General features: G+C 41.2%; 1 protein-coding gene across 4 annotated transcripts in view; it reads left to right on the top strand.

Moving 5' to 3' along the window:
- dnmt3ab (DNA (cytosine-5-)-methyltransferase 3 alpha b) overlaps positions 1 to 15568 on the top strand; it is a 51732-nt gene that overhangs the window by 1728 nt on the left and 34436 nt on the right. For all 4 annotated transcript variants that reach the window (XM_066674370.1, XM_066674360.1, XM_066674353.1 and 1 more), the window contains exons 2-3: positions 778 to 970; positions 6135 to 6242. In XM_066674370.1, the coding sequence (XP_066530467.1) occupies positions 893 to 970; positions 6135 to 6242 (186 nt within the window). In that variant the 5' untranslated portion in view covers positions 778 to 892. The remainder of the gene's footprint in view (positions 1 to 777; positions 971 to 6134; positions 6243 to 15568) is intronic.

Here is a 15568-nt window from a genome sequence, read left to right as displayed (position 1 = left end):
ATATAAAACACATAGGAGTCATTCAGCGTCTGAATTTATGAATTAAACGATTACAGACACTCGCTCAAACACTCTTTTAACCACCACAGTGCAGGAGCCTTTCTCATAAAACACATAGGAGTCATTCAGCATCTGAATTTATTACTGAAACACGATGAAAGACGATCACAAACACTCTCCCCCCCTCGCTCTCCAGAACAAACCCGGTGCTGCACTAATTAGTGCCCCTCTAGAAACCATTCATGTGGAACCTGCAGTAAATCTTTGATAAAAATATAAATGAGCTACAACTCTTAAACTTAAACGCTAAAATAAAAAAAAAATGCAGAAATGTACAAATATTAAAGAAAAAGCTTGTTCTATGATACAAATAATTTGTTTTGCTTTAATCCAATGTGAATTTGCTTAATTTAATCGGTTATTAATATTGGTATCGGGCAAACACAAGGTGCTAATTATTGGTTATTTTATTGGCCCAAAAAATTGGTGCATCCCTTATAAAATTATATATTTATAATTTTATATATATATATATATATATATATAATCATGTTATAAATATTGGCTGTGTACACCCAGAGATATAATATGAGTACCATGTACTCTTTCTCAAAAGTTGTATCTGGAATTAGATGATTTCATTTCATGCAATACATTGGCGTAAAAATAATTAATTAAATTTGAAGTATCTTATTATTCAATGTAGACTTTAAGCAGTGGTTTTTGTTTTGTTTCTGTCTGTCTGTTTCATATATACTGTTGTTCTTTTTCTTGCAGGGCTCCAAACGAAGGAAGGATCATTAGCTCATCTTTTTCTTTTTCTTTCTTTTTTTTGGGGGGGGGGTTTCTCGCTTGATCATTTGTGCCCCATTGGACCTCCACGCTTTCGGCGATGCCATCCAACTCCGTCACCACTGCTTCCAATTTCAAAAGCTCCGACTTCAACTGTGACAGTGCTGGAAATCTCATGGTAAGAGATCCCGAATGATCACCATCTGTAAATCTCAGGGTAGCACAGGGGGTTTCCAAAACACATGATAAGCCTCAGGATCTGATAAGCTGAGACAGATAAGCTGTAGTGTCACTTTTGAAACACACCAGAGTACAGTGTTTTAGTGATAGTGATGAAGCCGTGTCATTGGGGAACTGTGAGTTTGACCCCAATGATGCCACAGCCATCCGTGGATGGAAGACCCAGAGAGCACCATAGACCTTGCGGTTCCTGGACGAGGAGGATTGCCCTCCCTCGGCTCTATTACCCAGCACAATGCTCGCCAAACAAAAGAACAGGAGCTGTCTGTCTCTATAACACACTCTCTCTCTTATTTATAGTCAGTACAGAAGCATATCATGACTGATGTGATGTAATATGTCCCCCAAATATCAAAATGTCATCCACTTCAAGGTAATGTCTTAATTTAATATGATTTGGAAATATTTAATTGAGGAATTTGCCCACTGCTTCTGTCATCTCTCTCCCGTCCTCTGGAAAAACATGCAAATACCAAACGTAAGCAGTCCATTTACGATCCAGACAGCCTCCGGGCCTTTTGTATTATTGCATCCACAGCTCCCTTCTTTAATGAATTGTGAACTGAGCTGTTGAATGGCTGAGAAGCGTAATACCGCGGGGTTACGTAGTGTCAGTGGACAACAGAATACGTGTGTAAACGCATGGCGTGCAAACACCCAGGCCTTATTATCCTGCGCGGCCTTGGACGTACGAGGCGTGTTGTGTGGTGACGTGGGTGTTGGCTTGTGTAAGGGAGGCTGGCGCACGGCTTATTTATAGGGAATTCATTCTCCTCTCCACCCGCCGAGCCGCGCGGATGCTCGTAGCCTTGTTGCCTGGCAACAGGGTTTGCCTTAAATAACTGCCCGCCGACAGAAATAGAGCAGGGATATAGACGGTGTTACCGGGTTCACACAAGGCAATGCCAAATTTTAGAGCCCTCTCGTTTTTGCGTTTGAATATTAATGCCATTAACTTGCAAGGCATTGTGGGAAGAGCAGAGCAGGGTCATGTGCTCAAGGAATAAGACACTGCCAAACCTAGAGGCACAAAACGTGGTCACTCAGAGAGAACAACTAGATATTTGTGCCTGGATTATCCCTGACATGACTGAATTCCTTTCACTAAACAGTGTGTAGAATTATACCCCCTCATTCTCTCTCGGAAAGAATGGCTTTTGATCAAACGTATGCAACAGAATTCATCATTTCTGTATTTGCTATTTGTAACTCATAGACACAAAATGCATTTTCATAAACATACATATAGTAGTGTGGATAATATACAGGGATCCACAAATCTGAAGCTTCTAGGGCAAATGTTTCTATTTAGCACGGTACTATTTATTTATTTATTACAAGTGATATTTGAACGTTATTACCATGTTGTGTTATGTATTTATCCGGAGAGCTCTAGATATTCTGAAATATTTACATATATTTTCAGTATTTGGCCTTTAAACCCACACTCCACAAGATTGTGTAGAAGTGTCTGAAGCAGACGTTCAATAAAAAAAAATTAAAATGAATTAGATTATTAAAGAAGCACTAGGTAATATTTTTCCTTAAATATAGAGATTGAAGATCACTGAGATCCACCTCTGAACTGTAATAGAGGAGGGTTAACCCCCCCTGACTTGATTTCAGGACTGTGCAGTAAATGTGGATTACACTCTTCAACTGTAGGGGGAGACCAGGAGCAAAAGAACAGTCAAAAATCATAAAATTTGCATCATGTGGAAAGTTTATATTAAAGGGGATGAGTTCTACACCTTTTTCACAAAGGAACACAGATCTGGGACCAATCTTAATAAAACGTCTGTGACCTGCTTCGATCAAAACCCCGCAAGTCTCACAGCAACATTCTCTCCCTGTCTAAAGTGCCCTGGTCAGAACGACCGATTTCGGCGCCTGTTCCCCACAACCCACCTTTTTAACCCCCTCTCATATGAATGCATGTCCGGTGCTGAACAAAATCAGAACGGCTTATTTTACCCCATAAAATAGACTTAGGCATCTCACCAATAAATGACTGGGTGGTTTGAGTTCACAGATGTGGTTTGGTAGATGGTCTAGATCCCTACATTAATGTGCACATGCACTGAGCAATGAGTATTTCATATTTCATCCCTTGAGTTGTTTAAGGTGTCTATAAATGATGTGCTAACCAAGAGGCGACAGTCGTCATTATTCTGTAAGAGTGAAACTCCTAGTATGGACTGATATTGTGAGAATACTGCATATGATGCAACCCCTTACCAACCAGTCACATCCCCGAGGCTGCTGCCAGTGAGCATCAGCATTGCATTGGGTACTAGTAAATTATTAAAAACCTGTTTATGTGCTTTTAAATAGGCTTCAATACACACAAGGCCTGTCTCAATAAAACTAGGTTTAAAACCAGTTATTGATTAAATCTACCATCTCAGTGACTCTGCAGTGATGAACCAGCAGAATAATTATGATAATGCTTTTGTAAAATTCTCCTACTGGTCTCTTTAGGAGGAAATGCTGATGAACTTTCCAATTTATGCATATTCAACAAATGTGAAAAATGTGAAATTCAAATCAAAACAGCTTTTAAGCGCAAGATAGTTTCTCCTCAGAGTCAGGGAAAGAAGCAGGAAAACTGCACTTTTAGTTTTTCCTTTAAATCAACAGGTATAACATGCAGTAAACAATAAATTCTTCTCGCTTGCAGTTTTCAAACAACATTTTAGGTTATTTTTGTGTTGAATAAAATGACAATTGTCATATTTAAAGGCTAAGCACCAGCTATATGAAAGTGTCAAACAAATAAATACAGCAAATTAGGAATTTGGAATTTGAGTTCCTAACTTGTGTTTATTGATAGTCAGAAAACTTGTTATTTCTTACTAATTCAAGGAATAAGGTTTAAAAGACCGTTGGTCCCCCCCCCCACGGTGTTCGGAAACTCTAATAGGCGTCTTGCCTGTGACGTAGATGGTGGACAACAACTCTAGAAGCTGCACTTAATTTAATGCAAAATGACGAAAAGGTGTGTTGTTTTTGGCTGCAATCATTCAATGTACAGTGGGACATCTGTGCACAAATGTCCCAAAGATCCCCAAATATCCAGAAAATGGACTAAATTTGTCCACTTTAAACGGGCACTTTGGAAAGGACCATCCGCTCACTCCGTTATCTGTAGCTCATTTCACTGGCGCTTTTCCAACAATATGGGCATGTAAGGACACCAACGAAAGGTGTTCAAGAGCCTCTGTAACATGGAGGTAAACAGGGTAAGGACACTCACTTCGCCTGTTTTAGTTGGTGTTAGTTAACGTTAGCTTGACTCGCTAAACTCGGTGGCTCAGATTATACTCAGCTACGTAGCTGCATTACGGAGGTTTATAGTGTCGGATGAATTCGAGTTCGACTTCGATCACATTTACAAGAATAACGGTACCTCTAAATTTGAGTTTAGTTTATTGCTAGGCTATTGTCATGAATAATGCTGGTTATTTAGCTATCAGCTAGATACTGTCATAACAGTCAGTCATAACGGTGTTTTACCGCGGCGTTGTTCAGCTGTTGTCCACCAGTGACGTCACGGTTGCGTTCAAGAATTTCCGTAGCGAGCTCGGGTTTTTCTGTCAATTTAATAAAATTGTCAGTTTTAAAGCAAATTAAGCTGCTATTTTCATTTTAATTCATACTTATATATGTCAGTAACCAAATAATGTAAAATATCCATGGAGGAGGTCCATTAAGTGGTGCTTAGCCTTTAATACTGCACAACAATACAGTTATACGTTACACAAAAATGCTTTAAAACATATTTGTAACCCTAATATTTTGAACTTTCCATAGAATTAGACTAGGGCTGGGAGATTTGGCCAAAATTGATATCATGATATATTTTTGTTTTGGATGATACAGTATATTTCCAATATTGACAAGAAGAAAAAAAAAAGTCCACTGAAAAACTGCCACAACAAACAAGAAACATGACATCAGCATCAAACATACACCTCTCTTGGCTTTCTCAATATTAATATTTTTAAACTAACTTCATAATGTGAGTGCCTTGAGTGTCAGTGACAGATGCTGTAAATAACGTATATTGAAATATAGTGTTTAAAAATCACATGATTGTTATTGAAACACTTTATATATTTTGATATTGAATTATTGTCCAGCCCTAGATTAGACTGATTGTGTGAATGTGGAGGTTAAAAAACATGAAGGATTAGAGATTTTGATGGCGGCCCGATTACACATAAGAAGGCTTGGCTGTTTTGCTCTGTATCTGTGTCCACTGACCCTTCAGTCCTGTTGGACAGGTTCTGTATTGTGATTAGCATTCTGGATTTGAAGCAGGCAGGCGCTATTCAAGTCAGACCCAGGACTGTGGCACCATTGGATCATCTTTTCTCCTCTGTACGCCCTAGGGTGCTTGGCTGGTAGGAGAGTGGGAGTTGGTTGGGGGCGGCTTAGTTGTGCTTAGACAAAGGGGGAAAGGAAGGAGGGGAGAAAAAGAGCTGCCGAATGTCTTTGTAACTGTGTCAAGTGGGAGCCGAGAGTGGTAGGTCAGCGCGGCGGCTATAGAATCCTCACTTCATAGCGGCTAAAAGGGAGGTGTCATTCACGCGCCACGGCTATTCTCATTATCTGAGTATCCTCGTCTGTGAAGAGAGAGCGAAAGAGAAGCCTATTCAACTCCTGCAAATATTGTACGGTGGGGTTCTTGCTTCTACAACCTTTGGGTGAGTTTGGGTCGAAAGAAGCCTGACATAAAAAAGCAGTGGAAATAATCTTATTCGACCCTGTCTCCTCAAGCTGCACACGTCTGGACACTAACATTCATTTATTTCAAACACATTATGATCGAATTTAATGTGCTTTGGAGAGATGAGGGCAGGGTTCCTGTTCCTGGAGGACCACGGCACTAGAAATGTATCATTCCACATCATGTAACACACCTGACTCGACTCACCAGCTCATTAGTAAGGCCTTCATAATCTGTGTCGAGATTGTGAGAAGAGGGAGGACACTAATCTCTGTGACACCACCCCCCCAGGACATGAGTGTGACACTTCTGGGCTAGGGGCATGTGTGTTGTGTGTTTGTGACATGGACGCTGTGTGCCGTTTGAGCAGACTGAGACCTCCCGGCTGGAGAAGGATGTGGCTGCCGTAGAGAGGCCAGCGCTCAGCTCTCCGGTCCGTGAAGTGGGGCGACACAGCCGAAAGCGCAAACACCTCCCCGTGAGTACTGCGCTAATGCTGCAGTGCACTTTCACAACAAACACACTGCTGTTCAAATATTGGGGATAGGAAAACTGTGTGGCTGAACAATAAAATGTCTGAGGTTATTCGGAGATAAAGTTCCATGCACCAAGTTCATTCACTTTGTAAACTGCAGTGAAATGAGGAATCTGTGTGTTAATCTGTATTAAATCTATTGAGTTTTTTTTTTTGACAAAAGCAGACACACACACACACACACACACACACACACACACAAATTCCAAATTTGTTACTGAACAAATCAAATGTATTTTGTAAATATACCACAAGGTGGGACAATGGTGAGTCTCCCATTTGCTGCAAACGTCAGTGATGTTCTGTTACTTTTGCTTTAAAAAGTAAATATATCCTCGTTTTATTTCCATTTCCATTTTTGGCATTTACTAAACACTTATCTAGAACGGCTTAGAAAAATGCTTTGTTATCGATATAGAATATGTCCTTACTAGTAATAAAATAGGATTAGAGTCCACGTGCTATTCAGACAGGATTAGTTTTAAATGGGAACAGGGGTAATGTAATTTCTCCACAAGAAGTCAGTAATATTTATGGTGCATTCGCACTGGGTAAGAAATCGCAGTGAAAAAAACAGAGATGGGAGGGGCTACTCTACTCACACATTGCTGTCACACAGTATGGATCAGACACAGCAGAGCTACTGGAGTTTTTAGACTGTCACAACTGTTCTGAGATCAGCCCTCACACCAAAAACATACAGCCCTCAATGACTTTATCTTCGAGTCCTTCATAACAGATAACGTGCATCAATATAATCCTTCACACAGTGATTATAACCCACATTATAAACCATTTAATGGTCACGACACATTCATAACACGCATGGAGGCTACAAAGGATGCACAAAACAAACTTTTGAGCACATCATTCAGGGCATCATTCAGCTGCTGAGTTATTTCATCACATTAAACGCCTCCTGCAGCTCCTCCGCTCTCAAGAACCAGTGAAAAACCGGGATATGACGCAGCATTACGCCACATATCAATTCGGACAGGATTAATAACCTGGGGTCATTTTCACAGTAGGTAAAAGGCTCCCGTTTTAGTCTTTACTAAAAGAAAATATTACTGACTTCTTGTGGAGAAATTACATTACCCATGTTAGTCTTTACTAAAACGGGAACGCACTCCAGAAAAATAACTAAAATGGTCTATTGGGACGAGATTAAAACTACTGAGATAATCCGGTACTAATTACTTTACCCCCACGGTCACAGGTAAAACTAATCCCATCCGAATAGGGTTTAATACACCTTTAGAAACAGGAGAGTAGCAAAATCCTAAAGACAGAAAAATAAATAAATAAAAACAAAAGTGAAAAACAAAGCCACAATCAGTTAAAGCATATAACACTCAATCAATCTCTGTTTATACTTTGTTGCTCGTCTGGCTTAGATGCTGCCCCCTAGTGCACACGTTCTTTTACATTATCACGTTAAAGCATGTTGCGTGTGACGGCTGCAACGTGGCACAGATATATATCTGAAACCAGTCCTCGGGCAAAAGACATGTCTAATCACTGATGTTTAAACACAGAATAACTTCCAGTCAAAGTTAGCGGGCAAATTAGAGTTATGAGAAACTCATTAAAAGATTGGTGTATGTGCTTAACTAGTGTTAGAGTTTAATGTGTTGTAGGTAACAACGCTGCCCTTCACTGCTGGGTTCGATTGCCTGCTTGGGCAGGGACACCATGCTACACAGACTCCAAAGGCTATATCACCTGAACTCTGTACAGTGATTCAGAAATTGAGCATCTGTCAAATTGTAAGAAGGTACACAAAAATAATATAAAATATATAGTTTTACATCCTTACTCTCTGCAATGATTAAGAGCACGGTTTCAGTTCTAAGTAGTGTGTTTACCTGGCCTCTCAGTGGTCTGTGATGTTGGAGACTGGATGCTCGGCTGCGCAGCTGCAGCTCATGTTGCCCTGCACTTGTGTTTAGGCTGTCTTGTGTTCTGACCTCTGGCGGAGGCCATGTCTGGGTCAGTAGGTCACAGAGGGGTGTTGCATAGCACTCATTTGCTTTCACCAGCTGCTGAAGGACTCATTTATCTGCTCCTTTAAATTTCTCTCTCTTATTTTCTCTCTCTCTCCCTTTCTTTTCATAGTCAATGTTTCTTGTCTGACATCAGTCTTTGCTTTGATATCGTTTCCTCCATCCTGCCCGTTGCCAAACTTATCTTCTGTTGTCTTTCTCCTCATCTTTTAGCGATTAGCCTCGCTTCCTCTTTCTCCTTTTCGTCTTAGCGGAGCCACCCTTAGGACGTCAGCCGCTGCGCTTTTTCCACCTCCAGCCCCTGGTAAACATCCTCTGCTGCGGAGCCCGTTTTCCTGTGTTTGAAAATAATCCTGGCTCTTGCATAATTAATCCGGAGAGGGCATGTCAGGGCAGGCAGGCGATCAGCTGCCCCACATCCGCCCCTCCCTCCCTCCTGAGGATTTCTGATGCTATTATAGACATATTCCATTTCTTCAACAGGTAATGGTGTTGGTAATTGTAGGACAATGCAGTCTTCCTCTCTGAAACACAAGCTGTTTAGAAATAGATGCAGTAAAGTTGCGCAATCTTATGATTATGCCTCATTAGCCAACCTTAGGTTCCATATTAGATGAAGACTGACTGTCTACATATGATGCACTACAGGTCCTATAAGGTGGTGATCACTTACAACTATTTAATTCAGTTTTTTTTAAGGTGTGCCCACCGTGGACACAAACGTTTTAGCGCCTGTTACTTTAAATGATAATGAGCCACTCACCGTTCACCCCATCCCCGAGTGCACAGCAGGGAGGAGGGTGAGGCTCTGTTTTTAGCCATTTTTACTCAGTTCTCTTACTCAGCGCTCTTATTTCTCAGCACTCATTAGGATCGAGTTTCCACCCAAAAGGAATATTAGTGGAAAATGTAAAGGGTCATGTTTCCATTCACTAAATTAAACGTAAGCTCCCATCATCAGGGATTGTATTGAAACAAGGGACATGGGGAGATCTAAGTGGAATTTTTTTTTAGCAGAATTGTTTTAACAGCTGTTTATATCAAAAACACAACAACAAGTTGATTTAATATGTCTTTCTGTGTTGGGCATTCTGTGATGTTACAGAACTTGCCCTTACTATTTTCCGCGGAAAGTAAACAAATGCTGTGTGGTCTGTGACTTTTCTGTAGTGGTGTATATGTGTACAACAATCTACACATGCTCAAAAATAGAAAAACGGGTGAAATCCTGGCATGAAAATGGAGTAGGCTTGAAGTGTGGCTAGGAGAAGAGAAGAAGGAGAGTCAGGGGCATTCTGTTAAAAGCCTGTGTTTACAAGGTAAATCCGGGGCTCTGTGCCCCGGGCGTAGTTGGTATGAACCATTCATTCATTGTCTGAATTGTCTTGGGCGCAAGGTGGGAACACACCCTGGAGGGGGTGCCAGTCCTTCACAGGGCGACACACACTCACACATTCACTCAGACACTCACGCCTACGGACACTTTTGAGTCTCCAATCCACCTACCAACGTGTTTTTGATTGTGAAAGGACCTGGAGGAAACCCACGCTGACACGGGGAGAACAGTCAGAGACTCGAACCCACAACCTCCAGGTCCAAGGTATAATAATTTATTTGAAAACCCTCTTTCCGTCGCTCTTTTCAGTCTTAACTTTTCAGAGGATAAAAATTCCTTTTGCAATATTTGGATGTTTTTGTGAATTTTGGGCCATTCAGGTTTTTTTAAAGTGCATTTTTAAGTTTCACAAAAACTCGATGGATGGAAAAGCCACTATTGTGTCTGTTCTGCTCTGTTTAGCCTCTGTTTAGTTTTCACATAAACATAACTAAAACCACCTGGATGGTCTTTGAAGTGTGTGGGTTGGTGGATTCACATTAATGCGCAAGCGCAGAATGAACATATTGTTGTAAGAAGGTTTTTTACATATTTTTCATTGGAAAGCGACGATATGAGTTTTTCATACTAAGAGAGCCATGAGAAGGGTGTTCTCCCTCTCACAAGGCACGCTCCACTTTTCATCATGACCCAGTAATGGTCTTGTCCCCCCACTGTGTATTTCTCGCCGGCTATTTTTACACTAGAGCTCAGGGACTGGTGAGACGGTCGCCTTCGTGAAGCACTTCAAACACCAGACCGAGCACGAGCAGGTTTTCTTTCTATGTCGTGTAGGGAAAGCTACTACCATGCTTTTTTTTTTTTCATCTTTTAACAGCTTGAACATCTGTCATGGTGCTCCCAGCTGTGCTGAGCTGTGTTTGATGAGACGGTATGATGGAGTTGTTGTGTGTAAAACTCTATGTTTATTAGTTACAATTTGCCAGCTGCTTTACTGCGTTTAACGGCTGAGTAATGCTTCCTTCTTTCTGTTTTATGACACTGAGATGTTAGGGCTGAGGAAAGAAGCCCGACAACTCCTTTCTGATGAACAGCCAACATTCCTGCCATACCTCCACCCCCTCCTGTACCGTTGAGTGAAATATGAAACAAACGGAAAGAATGCATCCTACAGCATTTACAGTCTGCAGAAGCTTGGAGCTGGAGTTAATGTACAGTAGCCACGCATTAGTCTTAGTCTTACATTCACAGCTGTGAAGAAAAATTAACCAATCCTTTGGAAGGAAGTATTTGGGTTTCGGTGTGTATTGCTCCACCATTGTGGTCTGATTTCATCTGGGAGGTATCTCAGCACACTTTTGTTTACAGGGAATGTCAGGTCCTGATTATTAGTGAGATTGTGCTTGAATGGTCTGCTTTAGGTCATGTCATGGTCTTTAAATAAGATTGTAGGATTGAAAACAGACTACTGCTGGGCGATATGAGCACAAATCTGCGCCACAATTAATTTTGAATTTCCCCTGGGGATCAATAAAGTATCTATCTATCTATTTTAGATTTTACCACGATTACGATTAATGAATGATTATTCTTTTTTTGTATTTTTGACCCTTATAGTTTACTGATGGGTCTTGTACTGTAAATATGCTGGGATAAAGCTGGGATAATTTTTTTTCTAATGTTCCTGAGAGTTTGTTCTGTTTTTGTTTGGGCACATATTTGGTGTGTGATTGTGCTTTGGTCTTTGACTTTTGGATTTGACTTTTGTTCAGTGCCATCTTAATTAACGTCAAAACACAACATGTCCAAACCACAGAGGCTGTGTTTTTCTTTGCTACGAACTGTTCGAGTTGCTCGGTCGGCCTCTGCGTTTAGGTTCTCCTCCATGTTGCTTCCATGTGGCAGATTGTGACTAAAGCACAATAGTGTGGTTTTAATGGGACAATACATGAACACACAGTGAGGACATAAAATAATTAAGAGTTTAAAAAATGATACAATTGATAAAGACAAGAAGTCCTGAACATTGATTTTGATTCGTTTTCGATTAATTGCCCAGCCCTAGAGCAGAACTTGGCCATTGATTCTCTTTGAACATCTCAGTTCTTCTATGGTTTCAATCATTGTTTCGGTGCACAAACCAGCCCTCTCACTTGGTTTAGATCCAACACAGACACCCCAGGATTTCCTCATACAAGTTTCGACATTGATCAACTGAATGGTGTCTAGGCTTTGAGGAAGTCAGAACTCCAGTCTGACAGCATCGTGCCCCCACACGTTCACCCACCCACTCACTCTCACTCACACCTGTGAACAAGTGTTTAACACACTCACTCTCTCAGCCACACAATCACACTAGGCAATTTTACACAGCCAATCTGTCTATGAACATGTTTTTTGACTGTGGGAGGAAACCCATGCCTACACTGGGAGAACACAACAGCACAACAAAATACATACACACACAAACACCATCTCAAGCGTTATGGGGGTTAGGTGTCTTGCTCAGGAGCATGTCAGTCGTGGATGTTGAGGAGGGGACAGCACCCTTTCCACACTCCCCCGCCCATATAATCCTGTCCGTTTAGGGGTTTGAAGCAGTGAACGTCCAGTCCCAAGCCCTCAGCTTAAATCCAAGGCTGCCCCTTTTGCTCAGAAACCATCGACCAGTGGAAATGCAGATGTTTTAAATTCAGTTCTGAGGTTTTCCATAAGCTTAAGTAACCAGAGTGTATTTGTTGTATATGACATGGCAAACGGACCTGATCTGGTTAATTCCCAAAGATTCCCAAACATCTCCCAATTCCTAGACGCCCTCTGTCTTACACGGTCTCCAGCACAGGCCTGCCTGGGATATTTGCTGCTCTGTGTTCAGCTTGTTGCATGTAAAAGTTGAGGCCCAATTGAGGTCTCACACTTCAGAGAACAGCAAGAGAACCAAACAATCCTGCAGCTGTACCAGGAGATCCTGCTCATGCTTCGGCTCGAGCATGAGACGTGAAAAACCTTCTGTGTTCTGTCAATGACCTCTTTGATTTCCCCCATCATGAAAGCTTTGACGTCCCCGAGCTGGTGAGACGCAACAGCAGCTGCTGGTCTGCAGAGAGACACCACTGTCACTCCGGCAGCACTGCTCACATTCTCCTGAGGCTCTTCCATTTCAGCAGTTTCTCATATCAACGCTGTGGCTCCTGCAAATGCTAAGCAGGTGGCTGGATCGGGGGGATGTTGCATCTTTGTGTGCGGAGATGAATCTCTTGCTATGCAGGATATGGAGACATGAGGCATCTTGAGTGACTCGACATTTTGAAAGGAACACGAATATGGGAAGTGTGTTTGCTGAGTGATGCTTCTGTAATAAGAACCATCGTTGTGTGGAATGATGTGGTGCATCTGGTCTGCACCTTGTCTGATACAAGGAGACCCAGAACAAAGACTCTGCACTTCGGATGAAACGTAAAACTGAGGTCTCGAATCTGTGAGGTCGTAAAAGATCCCTGGGGATTTCCTGGTAGAGATTTGGAGTACGACCCGATGTCTTCTGGCCTCCTGATTATTCCCATCTTTAACTGACTTAATCTGGCTCATTCATTCCCTAACATGGAGTTAGTTAGATTTAAGCCAAAATGTGACATTTGATGATACATGATGTTATGGTTTTCAACGCCAGCGATTCCTTATAGAAACAGAGTTTTGCTCCATTTCGCGGAGAGCTGTGCCAGTGGAAAAGCAACAAGCTTTAAGTGAGCCGAACCAAGCTGAGCCGTGTCCAGTCGTGCAGAGCGGACCCATGCGGTGGAAAAGCACTATTAGTTCATTCAGTTTGCATTTTGTCTTCATTTTGTATTTTTTTTTTTATTCAGATCAGCTTTTACAAATTTGTAGTTTAGTTTGCTACATGCAAACTTTTTGTTGGTGTTGTTACACTGCTCCCAGATTCATACAGTGAGCCTTGAAATCTGTATCACACTTGTAAATTGAATTATAGATGGGTTACACTTGGTTAATATGAAAATAAAAAGGCATAATTTAACGATCTTTGTGGAACCCTCTTTGCACATCTCCCTGCTTCCCTCATGTCTCTGGGCTGAAGCGTAACGACTCGTAGAGACGTGCAGTTACAGTCCTAACTCTGTACATAAGTAAACGAGATGCAAATGTAACATCTACAATTCAGAGTTTACAAATATGATACAGATTTTGGAAGCAGTGCAACAAAAACACTGAACTACAAACTTGTAGAAGCTGATCTGAATTAATGAAAAATACAAAATGAAGGCAATATGCAAACCCAAAAATTACACACCTAACTCGCTTTCTGTATTTGCACTTAAATTAATTTACATTCAAAGCCTGATATACATCTCCATACCCTTTCATCTCCTCCCTACAAAATAGCCGATGTGTGATGAGCGCACTGGCACGGATCGGGAGTTCTTGCATTATCCAGGTGGATGGTGCACATTGGTGGGAGTTGAGGTGAATCCATTAATGGCTCCAAAAAGTGTAAAGCACTTTGGAAGTCTAGAAAAGCACTGTAAAACTGGCACCGCTGTAACATACCAATGATTCTTTTGTTTTTTGTCCTGGTGTGTGTGTGGTGTTTCACACTGAGACATCAGGATTCAGTTCATGAAGCAAACAGATCACTAATTAATGTAAGATGTCCAGTGAAATAATTGAATTGTTCTCTGGCTTAACTGGATTTTAATGGCTTTGTCTTTGTTTGGTCATCTTTGATCCATTTTGTGTTCATACTTCAACCAAACCGCACCAGAGTTTGTTTGGAAGTGGACTTTGACCACACTGTAAATGGTCTCATCTAAAGAGCCCTGTACACACAAAAGAAAAAAATAGAAAAAAAAAGCAAAACAACAGAGCAGTAGTGCTGGCTGTTAACCCAGTTTTTTTTTTCTATTTTTATAAGTGTTTCCAGAGTCTGTGAAGGGTTTCACAGGCATCATGGTCAGCTGAGCTCAGTTTAACCCTGAGGCCATAAGTGCTATTCACATTTCCTTCCTCCACACAGAGCAGCTGTGGAGTGGTGTTTTATTTTAATGTTTAGTGTTTTGTATTTGTAGAGCTGTACAGTAAATGATACAGTAGTTTTTAACACAAGATTCTCCCATATCTCTCACCATTCTTCCACGGGTAAAATAAAAAATTACTGTCAAATCGTAAAAAAAGAAGCAATGTGTGAATTGTTGCATGAGAAGGAAATATTCCTAAATAAATATTTTCAATTTTTTCCTCCAGAATAATATTTCTACTTAATATTAATACAGTGATTGGTCAAACTCAAACACACACCAAACCTTAAGCAGCATTTCACACATTTGTGGTAATCCAGAAATATTCTATTTACCCAGAGGAGCTGTATATGTGAACGAGAAAACCCGCAACATTCGTCCCGGACATTACCCGGTCTTTATACTCCTCACGTTCTAGTCAGCTCCTGTGAGAATGGCACGGGAAATGTTCCGGAGATTCTCCTGTCACGCACTGCACAGGAACTGCTGTGAACAACACCTCCCGACCCAATACTCCAGAGTTCATACGTAAATTCTCAGAGTTTATGTGTAAAGGAGGCAATAGTGAATGAGGAGAGAACGTGGGTCACAAATGCATGGTGTATGGCACACATATCACTTCTTTTTTTTGGTTTAAAAGAGGTGTGGTAACAGCCACACAGCTCTGGGGCCATGGTCCCTGTGTTTGAACTTGATGGGGCATTCGTCGTGAAACCTGTGCCAAGTGTGGTGTTCGGATAGCCTGCTCGGTTAGCGGTTATCTTCCATGGTGAACCTTTGCCGTATTAGCCAATAATGGAACAACAAAAACTTCTCAAACTTTGTGTATCCATTAGATTCAATTGTTGTTGTGCCTTGTATGTGTTTATGACATATTTCACTGCAGTAGATGTTCAT

Source organism: Hoplias malabaricus, chromosome 1, assembly GCF_029633855.1.
Source record: "Hoplias malabaricus isolate fHopMal1 chromosome 1, fHopMal1.hap1, whole genome shotgun sequence".
NCBI lineage: Eukaryota > Metazoa > Chordata > Actinopteri > Characiformes > Erythrinidae > Hoplias > Hoplias malabaricus.
This window is presented reverse-complemented; position numbering and strand designations above follow the sequence as displayed.